The following is a 20,592-nucleotide window of genomic DNA, read 5'->3' as shown; positions in this document are numbered from 1 at the left end:
TTTTACATGACTATGCAGATGATAGGCTTTGGAACAGTGGAACGAATATTAGGCTTGGCTCTGTTTTTCCACAGAGTATTTTGTACAACCTCCATGCCAACGATGTAACTTTGATGTACCTGAAAAAATGCACGTTTCGATTACGTTTTTATTGTCCCTTCCGTCACTCAATTAGCGAATCATTGGCGTTCTTTTTTCCCCTGGTCAACCATGGTAGGCCACACTTTATTTGCATTTATTTGAGCGAGCAAAAATACAGTCCACCCATCCTTCCGCAGCCATGGCGAGTATCTGACTTGTGCCCACAGCTAGAGATGTGTCGATAAAACACACACACACATACAGATATACGTGTACATATTTATCATATCACTCCTCAATTTGTCTCTCTTTCAGGGCGTGCTACAACTGTGAAAATGTTACACAAACATGATGAAATATATGCACCCGCAAAAAGTGAAATTCCACTGAAGAATGTAACGGAGAAGACCAATTAAAATTCTGTACGAAAAGCGCGCACACACAACTACAAATACAAATACAAATAAAAATACAAAGTCTGATTGAGTCAAGATATAGAAGGTATACCATATAGTAGGAGAGGCATCAAAATGGGCAAAAGCCTGGCCATGGCCCTATTGTTGGGCGCCCTAATTAGCAGTTGGCCTTTGGCCAGTGAGGGGGCCACAAGCAACAGTATGAACAACATGAACAACTATGAAAACAGCACCATCAACAACAACTATGGCAACAACTCGAGTAATTATCTATTCACAAACGACCAACATGCGAATGATTCGATGGACTATGATCCGGATAGCTGGCCCTTGGAGCGCATTGTATCCACCATAGTGCCCGTCTTTTTTGGCATTATTGGTTTCGCCGGACTCCTCGGCAATGGCCTCGTCATACTGGGTAAGTCTCCTCAACCATACTCAACTCGTACGCATCGTAAAAACGCAGGCCACAGCGCCAGCAAGAAGAGAATGAAAAAATGCTCCAGCCACCAACAGTTGTTTCATTAGCGACCTCTGGTGGTGGGCCCCCCCTGGCAAATTATGCGTAATAATTGCAAATGAAAATGGAGGCTGACTGGCCGAAAGGGGGTTGGGACAAGCCATAAAAACGCCTGCAAAAGTTGCGCACTCGAGCGAAAGCTAATTGATTTTTTATATCCTGCAGAGTGTGCAAACACGTGGGCAAGAGCAAGGGAAAGGGTCTGATTGATGCCCTGATGCGATCATTATGATTGCAATTCTGCAAATATTGCAAAAGTTTACAAGGCAAACAGTGCCATATACTTGTCGCTCATTTTCGATAGTTGAATCAATCCAATTGAATTATTTCGCATAAATATGAATCCCCAAATAGTGCTCTCTGCAGTATTATCTGCACTTCATTAGTCAGTTTATTCGGTTGGTTGCTTAGGGCCTCAGCCGAAGCTGCAGCCTTGCGAATGAATGATTTTGATGCGCCAAAAAGTAGGCAATGAAAAGCGGGTTCTTACGTTCGGAAGCGGGCACTCAAATGAGGCTTAGTTAAGGGGTTTCCTACCTCAAACTCTCGAGTGAAATGTTCATATGCATACGTGCATGTGTGTGTGTGCTCTATCACTAAATCTCAACGGGCGTAGCTTTTCTTTTTTGCTTTTACTTTCTTGTGGTGCAACCTTGGTGTAAGAATCTCAGACACCATCTCACCTTAGCTTGAATGAGTGTGTACACACATACATATGTGCATGTGAAAGTGTTCTGCTGAGTGTCTGTGTGCCACACCCACTTTGCTTTTCTCCAGTTCGCTTTTTGCAAAGCCTCAACAACAAAGGCAAAAAAAGGGAAACAAGCTCAAACAGCAATACGAGAAGCTAAAAATAAGACAACAACCAAAAAAGTACGCAGTGCTGCATGCACCGCATTTTGACTAGACAAATACTCTACAATTATACGCCATAATACAATTTTATAATATACGAAATTGACATTTTTGTATAAATTTAATTGTGAAAGTAATTTAATTTTGCTTGCACACTTTTTCCCCTGGACAACAATATGCTCTTATGCTCGAAAATGAAAGGGGTATCAAGAGTCAGCAGCTGCAAGTGTAACGGTAAAAGTAGAGCCATGACGTCAAGCACTGACACTTTTCTCTCTCACCTTCTTCAAGTCTTGCTCTTGAGCTCATCAGCTCACAGAAAGGTGGAAATTAAAGGAATCCGAGGCAGTGGCAGCTTGAACAAATATTTAAAATAAAAGCGAATTTAATTTTGGTCTTCGTGGAATGCTTAATAACTACAGTGCGTTTCATCGCTTTAAATGAAGAGACCTGGCAAATGAGAACGTGAACGAGGACGATGAGCAACTTTTTCGCTAAAGTGCAAGAAATGGTCAGGCATAGGATAACGCACCAAGCCAGGCCACACGCCCACTCAGGCGCGGGTAACGAACTAAAAAACTGTGTGGCAGCTCTACCACCACCCTCCCCCTTTTGCAGAGCAAGAAAACTTTTATTAAAGTCGCAAGTGGTATCTTATTGCCACCTCGCCACACCCATCACGCCACTCTCGCTTTGCCTCTCCCTCTCTCTCTCACTCTCTCTCTCTCTCTCTCTGTCCTTTTTATGTATGCAGTGCCTCTTCTCTCTTCGGATGCTGCTGCTGCTGCTGCTGCTGCTGCTGTTGCTGCTGCTGCTGCTGCTGCTGCTGCTGCTGCTGCTGCTGCTGCTGCTGCTGCTGCTGCTGCTGCTGCTGTTGCTGCTTGTGAGTGTGTGTGTAAAGCCACTTTGTCAGCTGCGTTGTCGGCATTATGATAAATGATTTGTAAATGAACGTGTGGATTTTATGGCAAATTATGAAAGCAAAAATTAGAGACACTTCACGGCAGGGAACTGCGCAGTCAACTTCTTAGTCAAGCTCTTCAAGTGAGAGCAACAACAAAATCTTGGCAGAAATGTCACGACCAGCAGCGGGATACTCTGGCAAATATTTGGCAAATTTATATTAAAATAATCTTAAATTATATAGCTTTTCGTGGGCATCATTCATTTCGATATGAACTCTTAGCCTTATCCAACAGAGCCCTTAAGCCAACACACTCTTGCTCGTACTTCAGCACTGGCAAACCCACACGATTTGGCTGCCTTCACGTGTGTGTGTGTGTGTGTGTGTGTGTGTTAGTGTGTGTATTTATGGCTTATGGGAAGATAATTTGTCAAAATGCCATTACGCACGGCCAGGCAACGGCTGAAAGAGGCAGCAGGTTACAGCATCAGGACAGCATCAGAGCATCATTATCAGCGGAGGTGTCTGGGTGGGTGCTCAAGAGCTGCGCCAGGAGCTGTGCATTTTATCTGCATTTTATGGCAGGATAAGTCAATTTTCATATGCTAGCCACACGCACACACCACCCACGTCACTGGAGGCTGAAACTTTGATAGATGGACGGCCGCACTGCTGTCACCTTAGGGGACTTATGAGCAGCGAGTTCTAAAGTATTAAATTTGAAATATAAATATTGTTTTTGCATAAGGTTCGCCACAGAGAAAAACGGGAAACCCCTCAAGCCCGAAACTATTTGTGAATTGTGAATTGTGATATGAATCGCATTTGGTTGTGGGGTAATCTGACAGGCAATTCACCAAAACTCAAACACGAGGGCACTGCAGAACGGAGTATCGTAAATATATATTTTGTATGTATTTGCCAAATGTATTCATAAGTTCTGCCGAACCCACACACACACACACAACAACCAACAACAACTCTGACACAACTGTCAACAGCAATTTGTGTAAATTTAGCAGAAGCAACTGCCACAAAACATACACACAGAACAGACAACAGACAACAGAGAACAGAGAACAGAGAACACAGTGCGAAATCAGAGTATCACCCGATAGTCCGTCCGTTCCCGCACTGCTGCGTGGGGTGTACGATTAATTATAATTTATGCTTTCCGAACACGAGGCGAGAGTAGTCGGACCACATTGTCACTTCAATTTGCATTAGCCTTTGTCAACACACAGCACACAGTTCGCTTTGACAGCAGCGCCATGGATATAAGTATTTTTGAGCAGCAAAAGCAGACTGGGCCAGCAGCAGCAAAATTCTGTTATAAAATTGTAATTGGCCCGACGAGCACGAACGTGACTCTGTCCCCAGTCAAAATCCTTTCCTCCTCTCTCTCTCCACCTATTTTTGTTTTTTTTTTTCGCCACTTTTAGTTTTTGTGTGTCGTCCTCTTCTGCCCCCTCAACAAGGCTGACAAATTTGATTTGGATGGTGGCAGAAAAAACAACAACAAAAAAAGCGAAAGCAAAATGCTAACCAAAAACATGTTTCACATTCGACACAGCTCCCACACAGCTCCACACACACTCTCCTTCTCTTTCTCCTTTTTGTTTCGTTTCGTTTCATTCTTTCCATCCTTTTGGACAGATGGAACCACAAAATCAACTTACATGAAAGTGTAATACAATTTGGTTGAGGCCATAGCCATAGCCATAGCCATGACCATGATGTAGGCATGGGCCGGGCAGCTTTCACACCTGTGTTTTGCTGCCACCATTCGATCCGGCATTTGAAGGCCATGGCATTGACACGAGCCGTAAATTGTGTGCACTTTTGTTATTGTTATTATGGCGATTCGCTGTGAAAATGCTGTGTGCATTTCCACGTTTCCGTATCCGTGTATCCGTATTCGTATCCCATTCGCATGTACACAAACATAGCCATGGCCGGTGGCACTTTCCGACTGGTTAAGTGTAAACAATTTGATTCGGGTTTTGCTGTCACTTGATTAGAAATCCAAATTGCATTATTTTCCATCCATGGCAAGCAGCTTTTAGTTACTACGAGTATATGGCATGCAGCTTTTGTCTGCTCTTTTCAAGGAATTCAATACGTGAATGTAATTATCGAGAAAGCACAGTCAAATGCCATTAATTGTACAAATTACTGCCTCAAATGTAACTCAGAGTTCAGTTGGGAAATATTTAACCAATCGCCTCTGTCTGCTCCAAAAATCATTACAATTTTCCCATAAACCTTCCAAATAAGTGAAGCAATTTAAAGGAAGTTTAAGGCACTTTAAGTGGCCTGCACTTAATGCATAATGAAATCACACTGTCCGATTATTTAAGCACGACTCACTAGGAAGCTTCTCTGCTCTGCTTTGCTCCTTTTGTGACTCAACATTTTAATTGCATCGACATTTATTCCCAATTAAAATTTTGCGAGTAACAACGTCTCCAAGTTCTGTTATCTTCGGCAGTGCCTCTGTTTAATGATCCAATTAAGGTCTGTGTGTGTGTGTGTGTGCTTTTGCATTGAGCCTGCCGGGGCTTAGGCCAGATCCATTAAGTGCATAAATGATGAGCCCAGAACGCAGGATATGCAGGAATATTTTGGGGCGGCCTGCAATCAGCAAGGGGAAACAAGTACAGTTGTCGCTCCCTAACAAAGGCAATTAGTTTAAATTTTCATAAGGAAACACACACAGAGAGAGAGAGAGAGAGAGAGAGACAGAGACATCCTGTTGTGTCACATAAATATCCGGTTACAAATAGAACGACAAAACCTGTCCCTTTGTCTGTCCCTTTTCTTGGGTGCTTTCTACAATCTCGAGAGCTGCAAGAACCGGACAAGACAATGATGCGGCGCTGGATGTTATCCTACCCGGCATCGTGAGTTCGGGCCTTGGTCGCTTCATTTGCCAGCCTATACAAATAAGACAAGACAAGACAACAGCATCGGCCAACAGCAACAGAAACAACAGCCCAAAGGAAATTTAGACAAAACGGAAAACGTAAAAGAAACAAAATGGAAAAAGCACAAAAGACTTTATTTGGGACTGCAGTAGCTGAGGGCGCAATGTATACGATTGGGCAACGATTTGTTTTCCCTTCTGTGGTTGAAGTCTTCCAAAATAAAGAACACAGAAATGCGATATACATGAAGGTACTTAAATATTGTTTCAAGCCACGGACGAACATATCAATTAGGCGCAGACACACTTGCCTGTCATGGGAAATTCAATAATGGAAGCCACTGAAGCCAATAATCATGTCTATTCTGGCTCTCAAAAAGTGCTGAAGTTTCGGATATTTGACAATACATTTTCGGGCTTTTTAATTGGGATTTTGCATCAGGCCTACAAACTAGACTTTAAATTCTTCAAATTGTTTTATATTGATTTTTTATTGAGTCGCAACTGTCAAGCTGCAATCAATTCGGACTTACCCACTGTGACAGTTGATGATTAACCATCCAAATACACAACGACATCAACATCAACATCTGAATCAACATCAGCATAAGCAGCATAAGCAGCATTATCATGGGGAAACAAATGTGATTCAGACAGGCATTCGCCTGAGCATTCGGCTGATCAGAATTCTTTGCAAGGATACACACAAAAAGGAAGACTGATGCTGCTTTCCCTAGAAATGTGTCGCCTGAGGCTCCATTGCATCGAGCAGCTGGCAAACAAACACAAAACAAAACAAAACAAATCAAAAATCGACGGCCACTTGCCAGTTGGGCCCCCGAAACCAAGGCCAAGCGAGGCATGTGGCAGAGTTTAGGTGGGCGAACGGAGGCTGTACACCTGGCCATGAAGGCGGCAGGCGATGCCATATGGCCATCATGGACGCAGATGTGTTGACAAGAGTGCGCCACAAGTGTGTGCGGACGGTGTAGACACGGAGGGGCAAAAGAGTCGGCAAATAAAAAGATGTTCCCACAATTGGGTAATCCATGCCTGCGAAAGCGCTAAGCGTACAAAGTTTCCACTGTCAGCTCCCAGCTTTGGGCTGGTTGGAATATTAAGCAAAGAACAATCCCAAAAATTGTGATTGAATCTTGGTGGAAATTGTTTTCGGGAATAGCATGCATCAGCATCATCAACATCATCATCATCATCAGGGGGAGTGCAGAACAGAATGTTGTCTGGCATTTTATACCTGCTTGACAGCCTTTGTTCTTACTTCGAGGCGGTGGCTCGTGGCCCAACCGCTTCTCCTCCCGGTTCGGGGCTTGAATGGAATGTTCTACACATGTATTCTGTGGGTGTGCGAGTGCGGGCGTGGGTGTGGGTGTGGGTGCGGGTGCGGGTGCGGAACGCAACCCGACAGACACTGCATTGAAAAGTAAAACAATAAAATTGTACATGGCCCATAAAAAAGCATAAATATGACGAATGTACAAGGAGCACGGACAGGGACAGATGCAAAGAGAGAGAGAGAGAGAGAGAGAGAGAGAGACCCACGCACAATTGCCTTTTGTGTGTTGGGTGTGTGGCCCATTTGGGTATTGTTTGGAGTCTGTCTCTCTGTTTGTGTTGCCTGCTTTTAGGCGATGTACTCAATTCTGGTTGTAAATTTTATCACTATCAACGCTGGATAATAAATTTGTACGCCTTGTGGATTTGTGTGTAAATTTGCCCAACGCACACACACAGACACACACACACACACACACACACACACAGGAATATATGGTGGCCATATGCTGCTTAAATGCCGTTTTCATAGCACACTTTTGTGCGCACGTTTTAACGGGCATTCACAGACCCAGAACCAAATGTGACGCCCAAAACTCAGCTGTGCCCAGCAGCACACTAAAGTCTATGCTCCAGTGAAAGGATAGTGAAAGCAAAATTAAAGTATTTGAGCGCTTTTCCACTTGTTGAGGGGAAAAAACTCTTTAACCTTAGGTCAAAGTTGAAATTTCTTAAAAGCAGCTGAGAAATGTGCAGAAAATCGTTTGCAATTTATGGCCATTAATCCGAATGAAAACTTGATGTGCTAAATGTTTTAATGACAGCATAAGTAATGGTCCAAATTCATAATAACTTACCATTAGCCTTGGATTTATTAAGAACTTTGCGCCAAAAGGTAGCAGCACTGCTGCCTAAGTATTACTTTAAGTAAAGTTAGATGTAGATGGTGGGGAAAACAGACTGCATTTGCATAATAAATCAAAGCGGTGCGACCCAGCGGCAAACTTGCAGTGCATCAATAACAAGCTCCACACACGCTCATTTGGGGGGGAAGGGGAAGGGGAAGGGAGTGACAGTGTGTAGGGTGTGGGCATTAGGCTGACATAAAAGTTCAATAAAAGTGAATTTATATGCCCGAGCTGCGAGTAGTAGGAAAGTAGGAAATCCTGTCTAGGACACACACGCCTGAGTGTTGCCTGATTATTTGCTTATTCGTATCCATGGCTCCATGGCCTGCACTTCCCCTTGGCATTAAATAACAAGCGTTTTTTGCGCTTGAAAAAGTTTGCGCCAGCCTTGGTTCTTTCGTGGATCTCATAAATTATGCTACTCTTTATTATTTTGTAAAATGCCAGCCAGACAAGAGGACAGAGGAGACGACGAACCGAGCCCCAAAAACGAGCACCACAAAAAAGAATGTCAGACTTTTTTCATTTAATGGCGGGGAAAAAGTTAATGCCCCAACATAGATCCCAGACTCGTAACCGGACGCCAGCAGAGACCCTTTCTTTTTGAGCTGCTGCTGCTGCTGCTGCTGTTGGCACTGGCACTGGCCCGGGCCCGGGCCCTGCTGCTGCTTTTGTGTGTCAACATCGCGCCCACAAAAAAATGGTTAGCCACAAGGGTTGCACACTGTAGCCGTGTGGGTGTCTGCTCGTGTCCTCTTCTGTTAATTGATAATGCCCAAGCCAGAAACTTGGCTACGGTCAAAACCATAATGGCCACAGAATACCAACAAAAGTGTAAAGCACGTGGATAGTGGGGCACAAAAAAGGGTTGAACTTCATGCACCATTTGAGGCCTAGCACAGCTGCAGCGCCAGCCTTCAGACTCCCCTCCATGTAGCTGGCCATTGCACTGATGCTAAGTTCGTGTGCCAGAAATGTGCTGCACATAAAATACATATCTTTAGAGGGAAAGTCAAGTGCCAAAAGTATTTGAAGGCAGGCAACAAACACTGAGAGGAGGAGGAGCAAATCAGCATTAGAAGGGGGCTACAGGGGGGGGGATGGATGGATTTACGGATGGACTTGCCCAATGGCTGGCACACAGCTGCTACCCACTTGGACATACATCTTTACATATATTGTACATAAATTCGAGTACTCGTACATACGCTTCGTGTAACCCAAATATCTTTGTATATATTTTGCTGGCCGGTTTATTTATTGTTTTTGTGGTGGCTTTCTCCTGCGGTGCCTGGCCTTTGTTGTCATTACTATTGATTCCTATTCACTTTTTGTGTACTCCTATTGCTCCATTGCGGCTCCATTTTCCACTCCCCTCCTACCTGCTGCTGCTGCTTATTTTGTGGTTTGTTTTGGTGTTTCGCTTCAGTTGTTGTACCTTCAGTGTGTACCTTGGGCACATTCTGCGCTAAATATATATTTGAAGAGGAAATTGATTTGCGGTCAAACGCATTCGCCTCGCCTTGCTGTCGCGACACATTTCCTCCCACGTTTCCTTTGACTTTTCCACTTGTGGGTGCCGGGGCCCTTCTGCTGGTGTTTCTGCGACCTTTTGCACCCCCGCCCGACCGCCGCCGTTTGATTGTTGCCTTTTTGACATTATTTTGCTGCTGGCCTCGTGCCCCACATCAATCCATTGGGCGGGTAACGAACGTCTCATCTTCATCTTCATCTTCATCTTCATCTGCTCTTTGCACTGCACCGCACCGCACCGCCACTGAGGTAAGGGGCCAACAACTTTTGTTACAGTTCAACGCCGTTGACCCTCTTCTGTGTTGCTTCTCTGCTGTTCTCTCTCTCCCCACCTAGTTCTCTCTTTTGGGCATCTGCCGATGCCGCCTTTGTCACGCTTCTTTTGTATAGCAGAAACATAAATTGCTAGCTAATTGCAAGTGGCTCCTACAAGCAGAAAGCACTGAGTGAAACGAGAGAGAGAGCAAGAGAAAGACAGAAAAGAGTGGCAGATAGAGAGCGTGCAAAGTCACAGCACAAAGAACTAACAAGGACTCCAGGCCTTAGTCCATCTTCCGACCATAAAATACCCACTTGTCCGGCTCAAGCTTTTAATTTGTTTTATTAACTAAATTCACCTTTCTGTTAAGTACAAATTAGTTAATCAAATTCGGTAAATTTGTTGCAAAGAAATGAAAATTCAGTTTCATTGGGTTGGTTACAGACACACCCTAGCAGCGAATATACCCCATTTGCTACCCTTGCCCTGCCGGTTATAAAAAAACAAATGCAGAAAACGACAAAAAAAAAACAACAACACAAAACAAATGGTAACATTGCTTCCCTTCCACAGTTTCCACACACATCGCGGGGGTCGGGCTCGTTCCTCGGTCTTCGCTGTTCCTGCTGCCTTTTGTCCGCGTAATTGGTCGAAAAGAGAATCTTCGTGGGCAAAGCGTGGGCGAAAAAGAGAGAGCGAAAAAAAATATGGATAAACGCTGAACAGTTGCCGTGGCAGCGAGATGCTGCACATTCACAATTTCAGATTTGTGAGAGCCAGAAACAAAAAATGATGAATTACATTAGAAAGCAAGATGCTTTAAGAAATTTTGTAAACTTTTCTTATGCGAGACAAGCTCTGATCGCTGTGAGGAATGTATTTATTTGAGAGGCATTCCAAAGCTAAGTGCTGCAAAAGCTAGCCATAAGTTCTCAGGCCATAAATGACATTGTTGAGAAATGGTACCCAGAATGTACCACAAACTAATCACAAAACTAACTCGTTTCGGTACGCAACCTTTTGGTGTCTCTCTTGCAGTTGTGGTTGCCAACCAACAGATGCGCTCGACCACCAATCTGCTGATTATCAACCTGGCCGTCTCGGATATCCTGTTCGTCATCTTCTGCGTGCCATTCACGGCCACCGACTACGTGCTGCCCGAGTGGCCATTTGGCAATATGTGGTGCAAGTTTGTCCAGTACATGATTGTGGTCACATGCCACTGCAGGTGGGTACCAAGCAACCAGCAACTGTACCCACATGTAAGTTATGTAACTTATGACTAACCCCGTTTGCTGTTGACGTTGCAGTGTGTACACATTGGTGCTGATGTCCTTTGATCGCTTCCTGGCCGTTGTGCATCCAGTGACGAGCATGTCGCTGCGCACAGAGCGAAATGCCACGCTGTAAGTTCATTTAACCCAACCAACCCTCCACCCTCCTCCAACGAGCAGTCCTCCAGCTCATTCCGCACTCCAGCCACACGTCCCCACATCATCTAGATGCTAGAGTAATTGCATCAATTTGTTCTGGCCTCGTCATTAGCGTACAGTAGCTCTGCCTACAGCTCCCAGCCCCTGGATGCCTCTTACCTTTTGTCTGTCTGTCATTCATTGTTACATGAATATGCCCAGGGGCAGAGCTGGCTTGAATCGCTCAACCGTGTCACATACACCTGAAATTTTCAAAGGGATTTCCACACTCAGACCCTAAACGTTCCATCATCAGCATCAGGGGCAGAGTGCCGGCAAAGATGGGAGCTCATAATCCACCGATCTACGAAGAACCTTCATTAATTTGTACTCTCAACTTTTGTCTCGCTGTTCCCATTCAGAGCCATCATGTGTGCCTGGATAACGATTGTGACGACAGCGATTCCCGTGGCTCTGTCGCACTCGGTTCGCAACTATCAGTATCGTGGCAACGTCGGCACCGCCTGCGTCTTCTCCACGGAGGAGGAGGTGTGGAGTCTGGTTGGCTTTCAGGTAAGTACTTCCAAGCCCATCCAGGCGCGAAGCAGATCGCTTATTGTTGAAATCAAGTCATAGTTTGCCAAGTGCTGGCCCGGGCAAGAGTGCAATTTGTTTTTGCTACTTAGCGCACAGTCCCACAGCCACTCCCCAGTCGCGGCGACAGCTTGTCAGCACAATCAAAGGAGCATGGAACCCAACAATCAGGGCAACATGCCGCTCCTCGGTCAGTGTGGAGCACCACGTCCATCCCCCAGTCTTCAATCAGGTGTCTTCACTCTCACACATTGCCACACTGAATGCCTCCTGCTCCTGCTCCTGCTCAGTGTCGTATTTTGCAATTATTTTCCGCAGCTATTGGGGGAGTAAGTAGTGCGATTCCATCATCATTATCCTTGGACTCAGCGTCTCGCTCCCCCCACGCATAGATCAGAGTTATCCGAAATGCCTTTTCCGTTTGGCTGAGTTGCTCATCTTTTTGGGAGGGTTTCATGTTCCGTTTGCCATGTTTATTACTCGAACTTTTGTGTATTAATCAATTCAGCACTCGTCCCAGTTCCAGTTCCACTCTCCCTCTACCCCTCAAGGGCACGCCCCTGTCTGCTGTTGTCTGGCGTGTCAGCGTGTCAGCGTGTCAGAGCAATTTCATGCCGGAAGGATGTTACACAGGAAGCCGCAGTTGTTTGGCAGCAGAAGGAGCAGAAACAGCGCAGAGACCAGAGCTGAGAGCTACGAGTTAGAAGCGATGACTGAGCTTTGTCGTCAGCTCCCATTCCTATGCCACAGATGGAGCACTGACTTCACTCCACTCTCCATTCCGCAGTGACGCTCCTACAGCTAATATGCACTCGTCAGGCTGTTCGCCCAAAATGTCACCTGCCACAGCAAATTGCACAGTTCTTCGCTTCGAATCATTTTGATGGGAATGTCACGAATACCGACCGGTACGGGAATACGGCTACGGATACGGATGTCCCTTGCTCGCCCCCACTCGTGACTGTGCATATAAATCGCAATTGGTTGGGAAAACACGAGCAGGAAGCCACATTCGGATACTCTGTTAAGCAGCTCAATAGAGAATCGAAACTGCAGTTTGCTGTTTGATTTGTTGTCCCAATGTCCCATCAATGTCAGGGTCAATTTTGCATGTCTGTGTGTGTGCGTGTCAGACCTTGTCCTTGTCTGGTAATAAAATAAAAATGGATCAAACTTGGGCCACGCATCAGTCACACGAAGAACGAAACTAACGACCAAATTGTTGTCATCGTAAAGATCCCATAAAAATAAAACAAACTGTGTCTTGGGGTGAGGTGGGTAGACGAGTGGTGGAAAAACAAGATAACACCAAGAAGGACTAGAAATGGCCAAAGCAAAAGAAACAAAAGTATTTATCTTACTGCTAACTCTGCCGAAATAAAAAAGAAAAAAACATGTATGGTGGGTGTTTTGACCGTTAAGTTGTTGGCGAAAAGTTTGGGCCAAAGGCGAACTTTTGATGTGTCAACTCTGACCTAGAACCTTGATTGAAGGCGAACGCTTTCGAAAAAGTTCGGATTTACATTTTGCGACCCAAAACAAATGCAATGAAACGGTGGCTAAGGATGAGACGCACTCACAACCATACCCATAAACATTGGACACTGGCCAATAATTATTTAGTCTCTGGTTCATCGGTCGTTGGTGAGTTGATTCATTTCGCCGAGTGCCCTGCGGAGGCGCTGTTTATGGCTAACATCCGAGGCACACTTTTTCGGTGCCATACTAAAATATGAGCAATTTATGAGTAGCTGCACCCTGCGGAAAAAGAAAACCTATTTAATTTATGGCACACACTTTAGTTTATGGATTTTTATTGGGATTCGCATAAAGTTTAAAGGCCGAAAAAAAGTTTTGTGCCTAAGTCTTAGTAACTTTTATTTCCCATCCCGTTTTTTTTCGATTATGCTGTAAAACTTCATAGCCAAATATCCATTGTGTGTGTGTGTGTGTATTTATCGCTTCAGGAAATATTTGTATTTTTGCGTAAAGGCACATCTTTGTGTCTCTGTCTATTGCCTAAGTGGCCAGCCATAAAATGAAGTTTTATGCGACGCTTGTGAAAGTTTATAGGCTCCTCAACTCCACATCCTATGAAGATATTTGGATGCGTGTGTTCATCTGCTTGTCTCGGTTCATTGACGCTCCAAGCGTCTGGCATTGAAATGGCTAAAAAATCAGCAATAGAAAACAAATGTTGGAAATGTTTGCTAATGATTTGCTCTGTCAATGAGTTTCCCTTTTGTTTCGCTTTTAAGTGTCGATTTAGCCCCTGTCTGGGTACGTTTTGGCTGACAACTTTAAAAGTTTAAAGAGCAAAAGGAAATAAATTACAAGGAAAACGTGAGCCAATGCCAAGCCAAACCGATCGGATCGCAGCTAAAGTTTCATACTTATCAGCTGAGCGGCATTAGCGCTGCAAAAGCTCTCACGGCAGTCAGCTTTGCACAGTTATCGCTGCTCGACCAACCACAGGCCTCGCACCGCGCACAATAAGAAGCCGTTAGGTAACGGAGAAAGCAGCAGGGACACATCAGGCACATATAATGTTGGGTGAGGGGCGCATAAGTCCCATTGTCTTGGATGAATGTGTCCATAAATTGCAGCATTTGGCGAGAGTGCGCGCCAGCGACAGTCGCCCCCCTGGCGAGATATCATTAACATTATTGTACCGACCTGACTGGCATTACAAACGATTTCCTTTGCAATTTACACTTTAATTAATGCTGCAGTAGCACCCGTGCCAAAAATAAAATACAAAGCAAAAACATACAGAGAGACTGTCACTGACTGACTGACTGACTGACTGACTGACTGACTGACGGAAGCAGTAAGAATCGGAGGGCATCATTAAGCCCAGAGCAGACCGGGTATCCAGATCCGGGCTACAAGCCCAGATGTGTCAGTGGGAATTATGTCAGTGCTCGGGAATGGCCTTGTTGTCGTTGTCGATAACAAACGACATGTTCATTGGCCATGGGCCACGGGTAGGTAGGTAATCGTAATCCCAACAAAGTGATTTCGATTCCATAGCTGTCAGGCATTACCCACCAGTCCCGCTGCCGCTCCCGCTCCCGCTCTCACTCCAGTGCTCTCTGTCACTCTCTGCATATGAATGAATGCGTCTCGTAGCGGAGAGAAGGAGTCCGTGAACAGTGAGAAGGTGATGGCGTGGCAGCGTGGCAGCGTGGCAGCGATTATTAACAATTGCGGCATGCGCGATTTCAGCTGTCGTCCGTCCCTTCGCTTTTTCCCCACACTTTGACTCTGACTTTCTCTCTCCTTTTCCTTTTGCTGTTTTTTCTGCTGTTCGTTTTCCATTTCATTACCTTTCACCTCCTGCTGCTGCTGCTGCTGCTGTTTCGAATTTGCTTTCATTTCGTGGTTTTCGCAATTTATCCGAATATATATTTTATTTTCGACTTGCACCTTTGTGCATATTTCCCGAGCGTGGAGTGTGTTTTATTGTATTCATTGGCTGGCGTCGGACCCTTAAATCATTTACACTCGGCTGAAAGCAGCCCCGGACGAGCCGCGCTCCAGCAACCACTCGAAAACTTGAGGAGCCACCGAATGAATTTAATGCCGCGCCGCTGAAGGTTCTCATCCGAAAGAAGCCGCGATGCACGCGGCAGCTGATTGGATATCGTTTACGGATCCACAGAACCAACAAATGCCAATGCTCTTGCCTACTTTTTGGGGCATGAAATAAGCGCATGAAAGGCTTACAATTCGATCCACTTTGCTCCGTTGAATGTGCAATGAAAAGTGGTGAGAAGTGAAATGAAAACCAAGAGAAAGTCTTTCGATACATAATAGTTGGCTGCATCTACGATTCATGTCCCATTGATTTATTGCCACTTCAACTCCCGATTCATGACTGTTTAACAATCGCAACAGAGTTATTATTCGGGGATTATTCATTGCTCGATTCATTGATTTCACAGACTACGCCATGGACTCAAGCGTGGGAAGTGCCCCCCCAACGTTATGTCCATTCAACAAAACCATTCGGCATAGTTTTTCATGGCCCACAATCACACAATATAAATATCCGACACAGACATGTAGCGTCCTTCCATTCTCTTTTTGTCTGGCAGCAGAGAGGCAGCTGCAAATGTGTGTCTGGTACTCATTTCTGGTATGGTATCTGGGCAGCATTACGGGTCAGCGCTTTCAAACAACAAAAAACAAAACAAAACAAAAGCCGCTGACAGGGCAGGGCAGCTGGCAGAGGCAAGAACCTTCGACCAGAGACAGGCATAAAACAAAACAAAAAAAATAATAATAATAGTAATAACAAAACGCAAATGGAATGCAAAGCAAAAAATGGTTAAACGATAAGCGGGAGAGGCTGATGAATATGTTGATGTATTTTCTAGTCAATTAATTTTGTAGCCGCGATGCACAAATGACTGAAAACTGATTTGGTAGCAATTAAACCTAAAAAAGATGCTCAAAATTGAAGCATAAAAGTTGTAGACTTAAACGATTATCATTTATCGAATGAATTAGTGCATAAATTCAAATGTAAATCAATTGTTAGCACATTCATCGCTAAGCGGGGACCATCAAACTTGACTCGACTCCCGCCTCAAACTCCCGCCTTGAACACAAAACTTTGCCCCATGCAAACCCATGCCCTGCCCTGCCCTACGCTTATTCTATCTCTTGACCAAGGAAGTGTGGCCCAGGCAGCAGCCCCTAATTGTGTTCATTGAGTGGCCAGAAAACTTTGACCATTGTTGACCGCATTTGGGTTGTGGGGCGAAATGCAATTAAAACTAATGCCAAATCTGTGTCGAGTTCCAGTACGACTCCAACCAAAGACAGACCATAAATATATTTACCACCTCTTGTTGCAGGTTTCCTTCTTCTTGTCATCGTATGTGGCACCCCTGACGCTGATTTGCTTCCTCTATATGGGCATGCTGGCGCGCCTGTGGAAAAGTGCTCCAGGCTGCAAGCCATCCGCCGAGTCACGGTGAGTAAGCGCTCTACAACCAAAGAAAATATATATATAATTCCACATCGAGCCTCACACACGATGGGAAATGTGCTGCCCGTTCTCTTTTTTTTTTTTTGTTGTTTTGCACGCACCTGCGACCAAGGCTGCGCACCATGATGAATGCCTTTTTATTAGGCCGGAGCAGTAGGCGGCTCCCGTGAGCTTTTGCCTCATACATTTTTAAGTGTTCTGCAGCGTGGGTTCAACGGCACATAAGCCGGCTCCGCATGAGCGATACTTCCCCAGAGAAGACAGCGGCCCTAACTCTATGTACTCATAGAAAAAGCAAATGAAAAGGCATTGAGGGAGAGGCTTTTAGGTGCACAAATTTGTTTAAGTTGCGACCATTTTCATCAAAGTTAAGGCTGAACATAAGACGATGCATCATGGACACCATAAATGTGAATTTCCAAAGAGTTTTCAAACATAAAATTGGCTTTTCAATCGTGTCCACAGCTTCTTTTGCGGATGGTCGCCAACTAATTATAAATTTAAATTAAAGGTATACATAAAAACACAAGTTTTAAAGTCATATTGAGCAGTGAAAATGCATTGCCACAAATGCATGCAACGTGATCGGGGGGGAGTCACCAGCCAGCCATCAATTTCGAGCGAAACTTTCCTGCAATTTCCCACCAAACACGCAGTTCAAGCTCGAAAACTTCGAGTTCGACAGGAGTTCGACGGGAGTTTTCGGACAAGAACGTGGCCTGAACTTTTGCCAAGTTTGTTTTTATCATAAATGAAATAATATTAAATGGAAAAGTTGCAAACATAAAACAGTTACTTAATTATCGAACGGAAATTCAAGAAAGAAGTCACGTAAATACTCGCAAAGAGCTTATAAAATTCAATTGAAAATTGCAGTTGCTGGAACGCTCCGCTAAATGTTTAAACCAAAATGAAAGCCAACAGAGGAAATTCGCACTTTGCACGAAAAGTTCATAAATCAAAAAGAGCCAAGCGCGTGCAATGCGAAATTCACAAACTAAACGGTGCCATAATTTATGCCCAATATCTACTATGCACCACCCCACTAACTCTACCCGTAAATGTATTTGCAGCAAGGGCAAGCGACGCGTCACACGAATGGTAGTGGTTGTCGTTTTGGCATTCGCCATATGCTGGCTGCCCATCCATGTAAGTAGACACTCAAAGATCCATTCAGATATAAAGTACTTAATACACATAATAATTAGTAGTTCTAATCGGATCAATCTGATCAACCATCAATAATGAAGGGAAATACTTTCGCACATCATTTAATTCATATTATCGGCCATGCCGTGTGTTATAATTATAGTTGTACAGATATAACACAGTTAATTCTTATACTTGAAACATAGAAGTAATTGACACACAAAACTTGAATCACTTTAAGTTCTTTCTGTATGATTCAAAGTGCTTGCAATGTGTGCAGAGCAACAGCTGCTGCTGAAATGTGCTGGCAAACAGTAACCAAGATACTTGGATAGTGGCGATAAATTGACATTTGTGATTCAGCCACTACACCCCATGCCAAACACCATTCGAGAACATCCTCGAGCACAATTTATTTGCTGAAATGTTTAATAATCCAGGGCCAAAGCTGGCGGCAGCTGCTGCTGCTGGCTGTTGTTGCTGCCCTTTGGTTGCTCGCTGCTGGCACACTCTCGCCTTTAGCTTGAGACAGACGGACAGACGGACAGACAAAGTGTTTGCACAAAATCAATGTGCTCACAAATTACAAATGAAATTACAATTACACACACGCAATCCGACACAGATGACACACTCGAGGCAAGATGTGCAAATTGCATTTATCAGTGCCAACATATGGATATCTCCACTGATAACTTACTTCTCTCTCTCTCTTTAAACAAAAAAAAACGAAAAACAAACAAAGGTCATACTGGTTTTAAAGGCACTGGACATGTACGGCGGCAGTCACTTGTCGGTCATCATTCAGATCATATCGCATGTGGTGGCCTACACCAACTCCTGCATCAATCCGATACTCTACGCCTTTCTCTCCGACAACTTCCGCAAGGCATTCCGCAAGGTAAGACAACAGCTCCCTCCTCTTTTTGTGGGTGCCTACTTAGTGCTACTTTGTTGCTTTTTGCTTACTTTCAAGGTGGTCTGGTGTGGCAGCCCACCGCCGCTTTTGGCCAATCAACAAGTGACCAAGACCACGCGTACTGCAACCGGCAACGGAACATCCAATATTGAAATGCTCTAAGCGGGTGAGTAACTATATCAACTATAACTATAACTATAACTATAACTCTACCATTTCGGTTGACATATTTTCACTGAAAGTGTGTGCAAATAAATTGCAATATTTATTAAAGTAGTTTTGCCAAATAATATAATATAAAAGCATTTCCAGGGAAATTCTGTAGTAGCATTTTTAGGATATCATTTGCACAGAAGTTTTTTCATCAGCCATAAACTGGTCGTATTCCTGTGTTGCATATTTGTTTTAGCACAGTTTGTGGCAAAAAGGTAAAAGGTAATCCATACTTTTGTTCAAATTCCAGATTGTGGAATTGTCCATCCAAAATGTTTGCAAATAAAAGTGTTTGCAAGGCAATTAAAATAGCTTACAAAAATTGCATAATACGCGTGACTTTTGACATAATTTTCTTGTTTTTTCTATGTTTTGCAGCTCTGAAGATATTTTTTTGATGATAGAAATGGTCAACCAAAGAAATGGAAATTTGAATTTAAATTCAACACAAATACAAAAGAACGCGGCGCATCCAAGGTTTACTCAACAATTGATGTCCAAGAGGAGAATTTAATTGTCCTTGTTACCTAATCAGACTTATTATTTTCTTATGGTAATATTTGTGGATTCAAATATGTTTCAGTTCTGTAATCCGTAATTAAGACGCTGTGTACATTTTTTTAGAGATATAAGAACATAAGTAGATAAATGCGAAAAATGCAAAAAACATTTGATAAAAAGAAACTTACAATTAAATTGTTCGAAATGAAATGTACAAAACATTGAAAGCAAGAAAAAAAAGCATAACAATTACATAAAAAGGAATGAAGACGTGGGTGGTGGTGGAGGGCTGACAAAACAAATGAAATGAATGCAAAATAGGATTTAAGTGCAAGGCCATGTTAATGGAAAATTCCTGTAACTAAATGTGGAAGCGAATTGGCCAATTGTACGTTCTGTTTGTACTCTCTCTCTCTCTCTGTGCATGAGTGTCATTTAGCCATTAAGCGTTTAATAGCAGAAATTTATAATTAACAAAAATGCCACACACACAAAAAGTTATAATGGACAGAGATTTATCCATCGAGTGGCAGTTGAACATTTTACACTAAACACTTTTGAAACCTCATTGTTTTTTATGCCATTATTACAACCATACCATAACATATTACATTTAAAGAGTAGCACAAGAAATAACTGAAGTAACTCGTAATTAAGATGAAACCTATATGAATACTTGGATAATATTTTGTAGATATATATATGTGGGTGGATGTTTGAGCAAAGCATTATGCGAGCAGAGAGAGACACACAAAATCCTAATTGAAATTTTCGAATACTCTCAAAGCTCGATGGCAAATGAAACGCATTCATGAATATATGTGTATAATCCTTTCATCAAGTCTTTATGCTAATTAAATCGTCCCCAGCAGGGATTGCCATTCAACGCTTAATGCTTATTTCAGTGTGGAGTAGGGCATATGAGACTTAAGGATAAGCCTACGAGTGTGTATGCCAAAAGGAAGCCAATTGGTTTCGATTTGGGTTTATGCTTAATTTAAAAATCATTGAGGAACCATTTAGCGATTGAAAGCTTGAAACAAAATCTCTCATATATTAGATTATTGTTGAGCCATGACATGTTTGACCATGTTTTTGTTACGCCATTAG

General features: G+C 43.6%; 1 protein-coding gene across 1 annotated transcript; it reads left to right on the top strand.

Moving 5' to 3' along the window:
* The first annotated feature begins 401 nt into the window (after window positions 1–401).
* On the top strand, window positions 402–19,370 carry LOC117580811 (allatostatin-A receptor). The gene is made up of 9 exons (XM_034267526.1): window positions 402–915; window positions 10,734–10,923; window positions 11,006–11,101; window positions 11,530–11,680; window positions 16,567–16,685; window positions 17,774–17,849; window positions 18,595–18,750; window positions 18,826–18,934; window positions 19,360–19,370. Exons 1-8 carry the CDS (start codon window positions 612–614, stop codon window positions 18,928–18,930), a joined length of 1,197 nt encoding a protein of 398 aa, XP_034123417.1. The 5' UTR covers window positions 402–611; the 3' UTR covers window positions 18,931–18,934; window positions 19,360–19,370.
* The last annotated feature ends 1,222 nt before the right edge of the window (window positions 19,371–20,592 follow it).

This window comes from Drosophila guanche, unplaced genomic scaffold (assembly GCF_900245975.1).
Source record: "Drosophila guanche unplaced genomic scaffold, DGUA_6, whole genome shotgun sequence".
NCBI lineage: Eukaryota > Metazoa > Arthropoda > Insecta > Diptera > Drosophilidae > Drosophila > Drosophila guanche.
Note: the sequence above shows the minus strand (reverse complement) of the source record. Positions and strands in the feature narration are given on the sequence as shown.

Excerpts from the sequence above, each read along its gene's own strand:
- LOC117580811 (XM_034267526.1), top strand. The coding sequence starts at position 612 with ATGGGCAAAAGCCTGGCCATGGCCCTATTGTTGGGCGCCCTAATTAGC. Across the intron at positions 10,924-11,005 it reads GTGGTCACATGCCACTGCAG|TGTGTACACATTGGTGCTGA; the intron begins GTGGGTACCAAG and ends TTGACGTTGCAG. Across the intron at positions 18,751-18,825 it reads TCCGCAAGGCATTCCGCAAG|GTGGTCTGGTGTGGCAGCCC; the intron begins GTAAGACAACAG and ends CTTACTTTCAAG.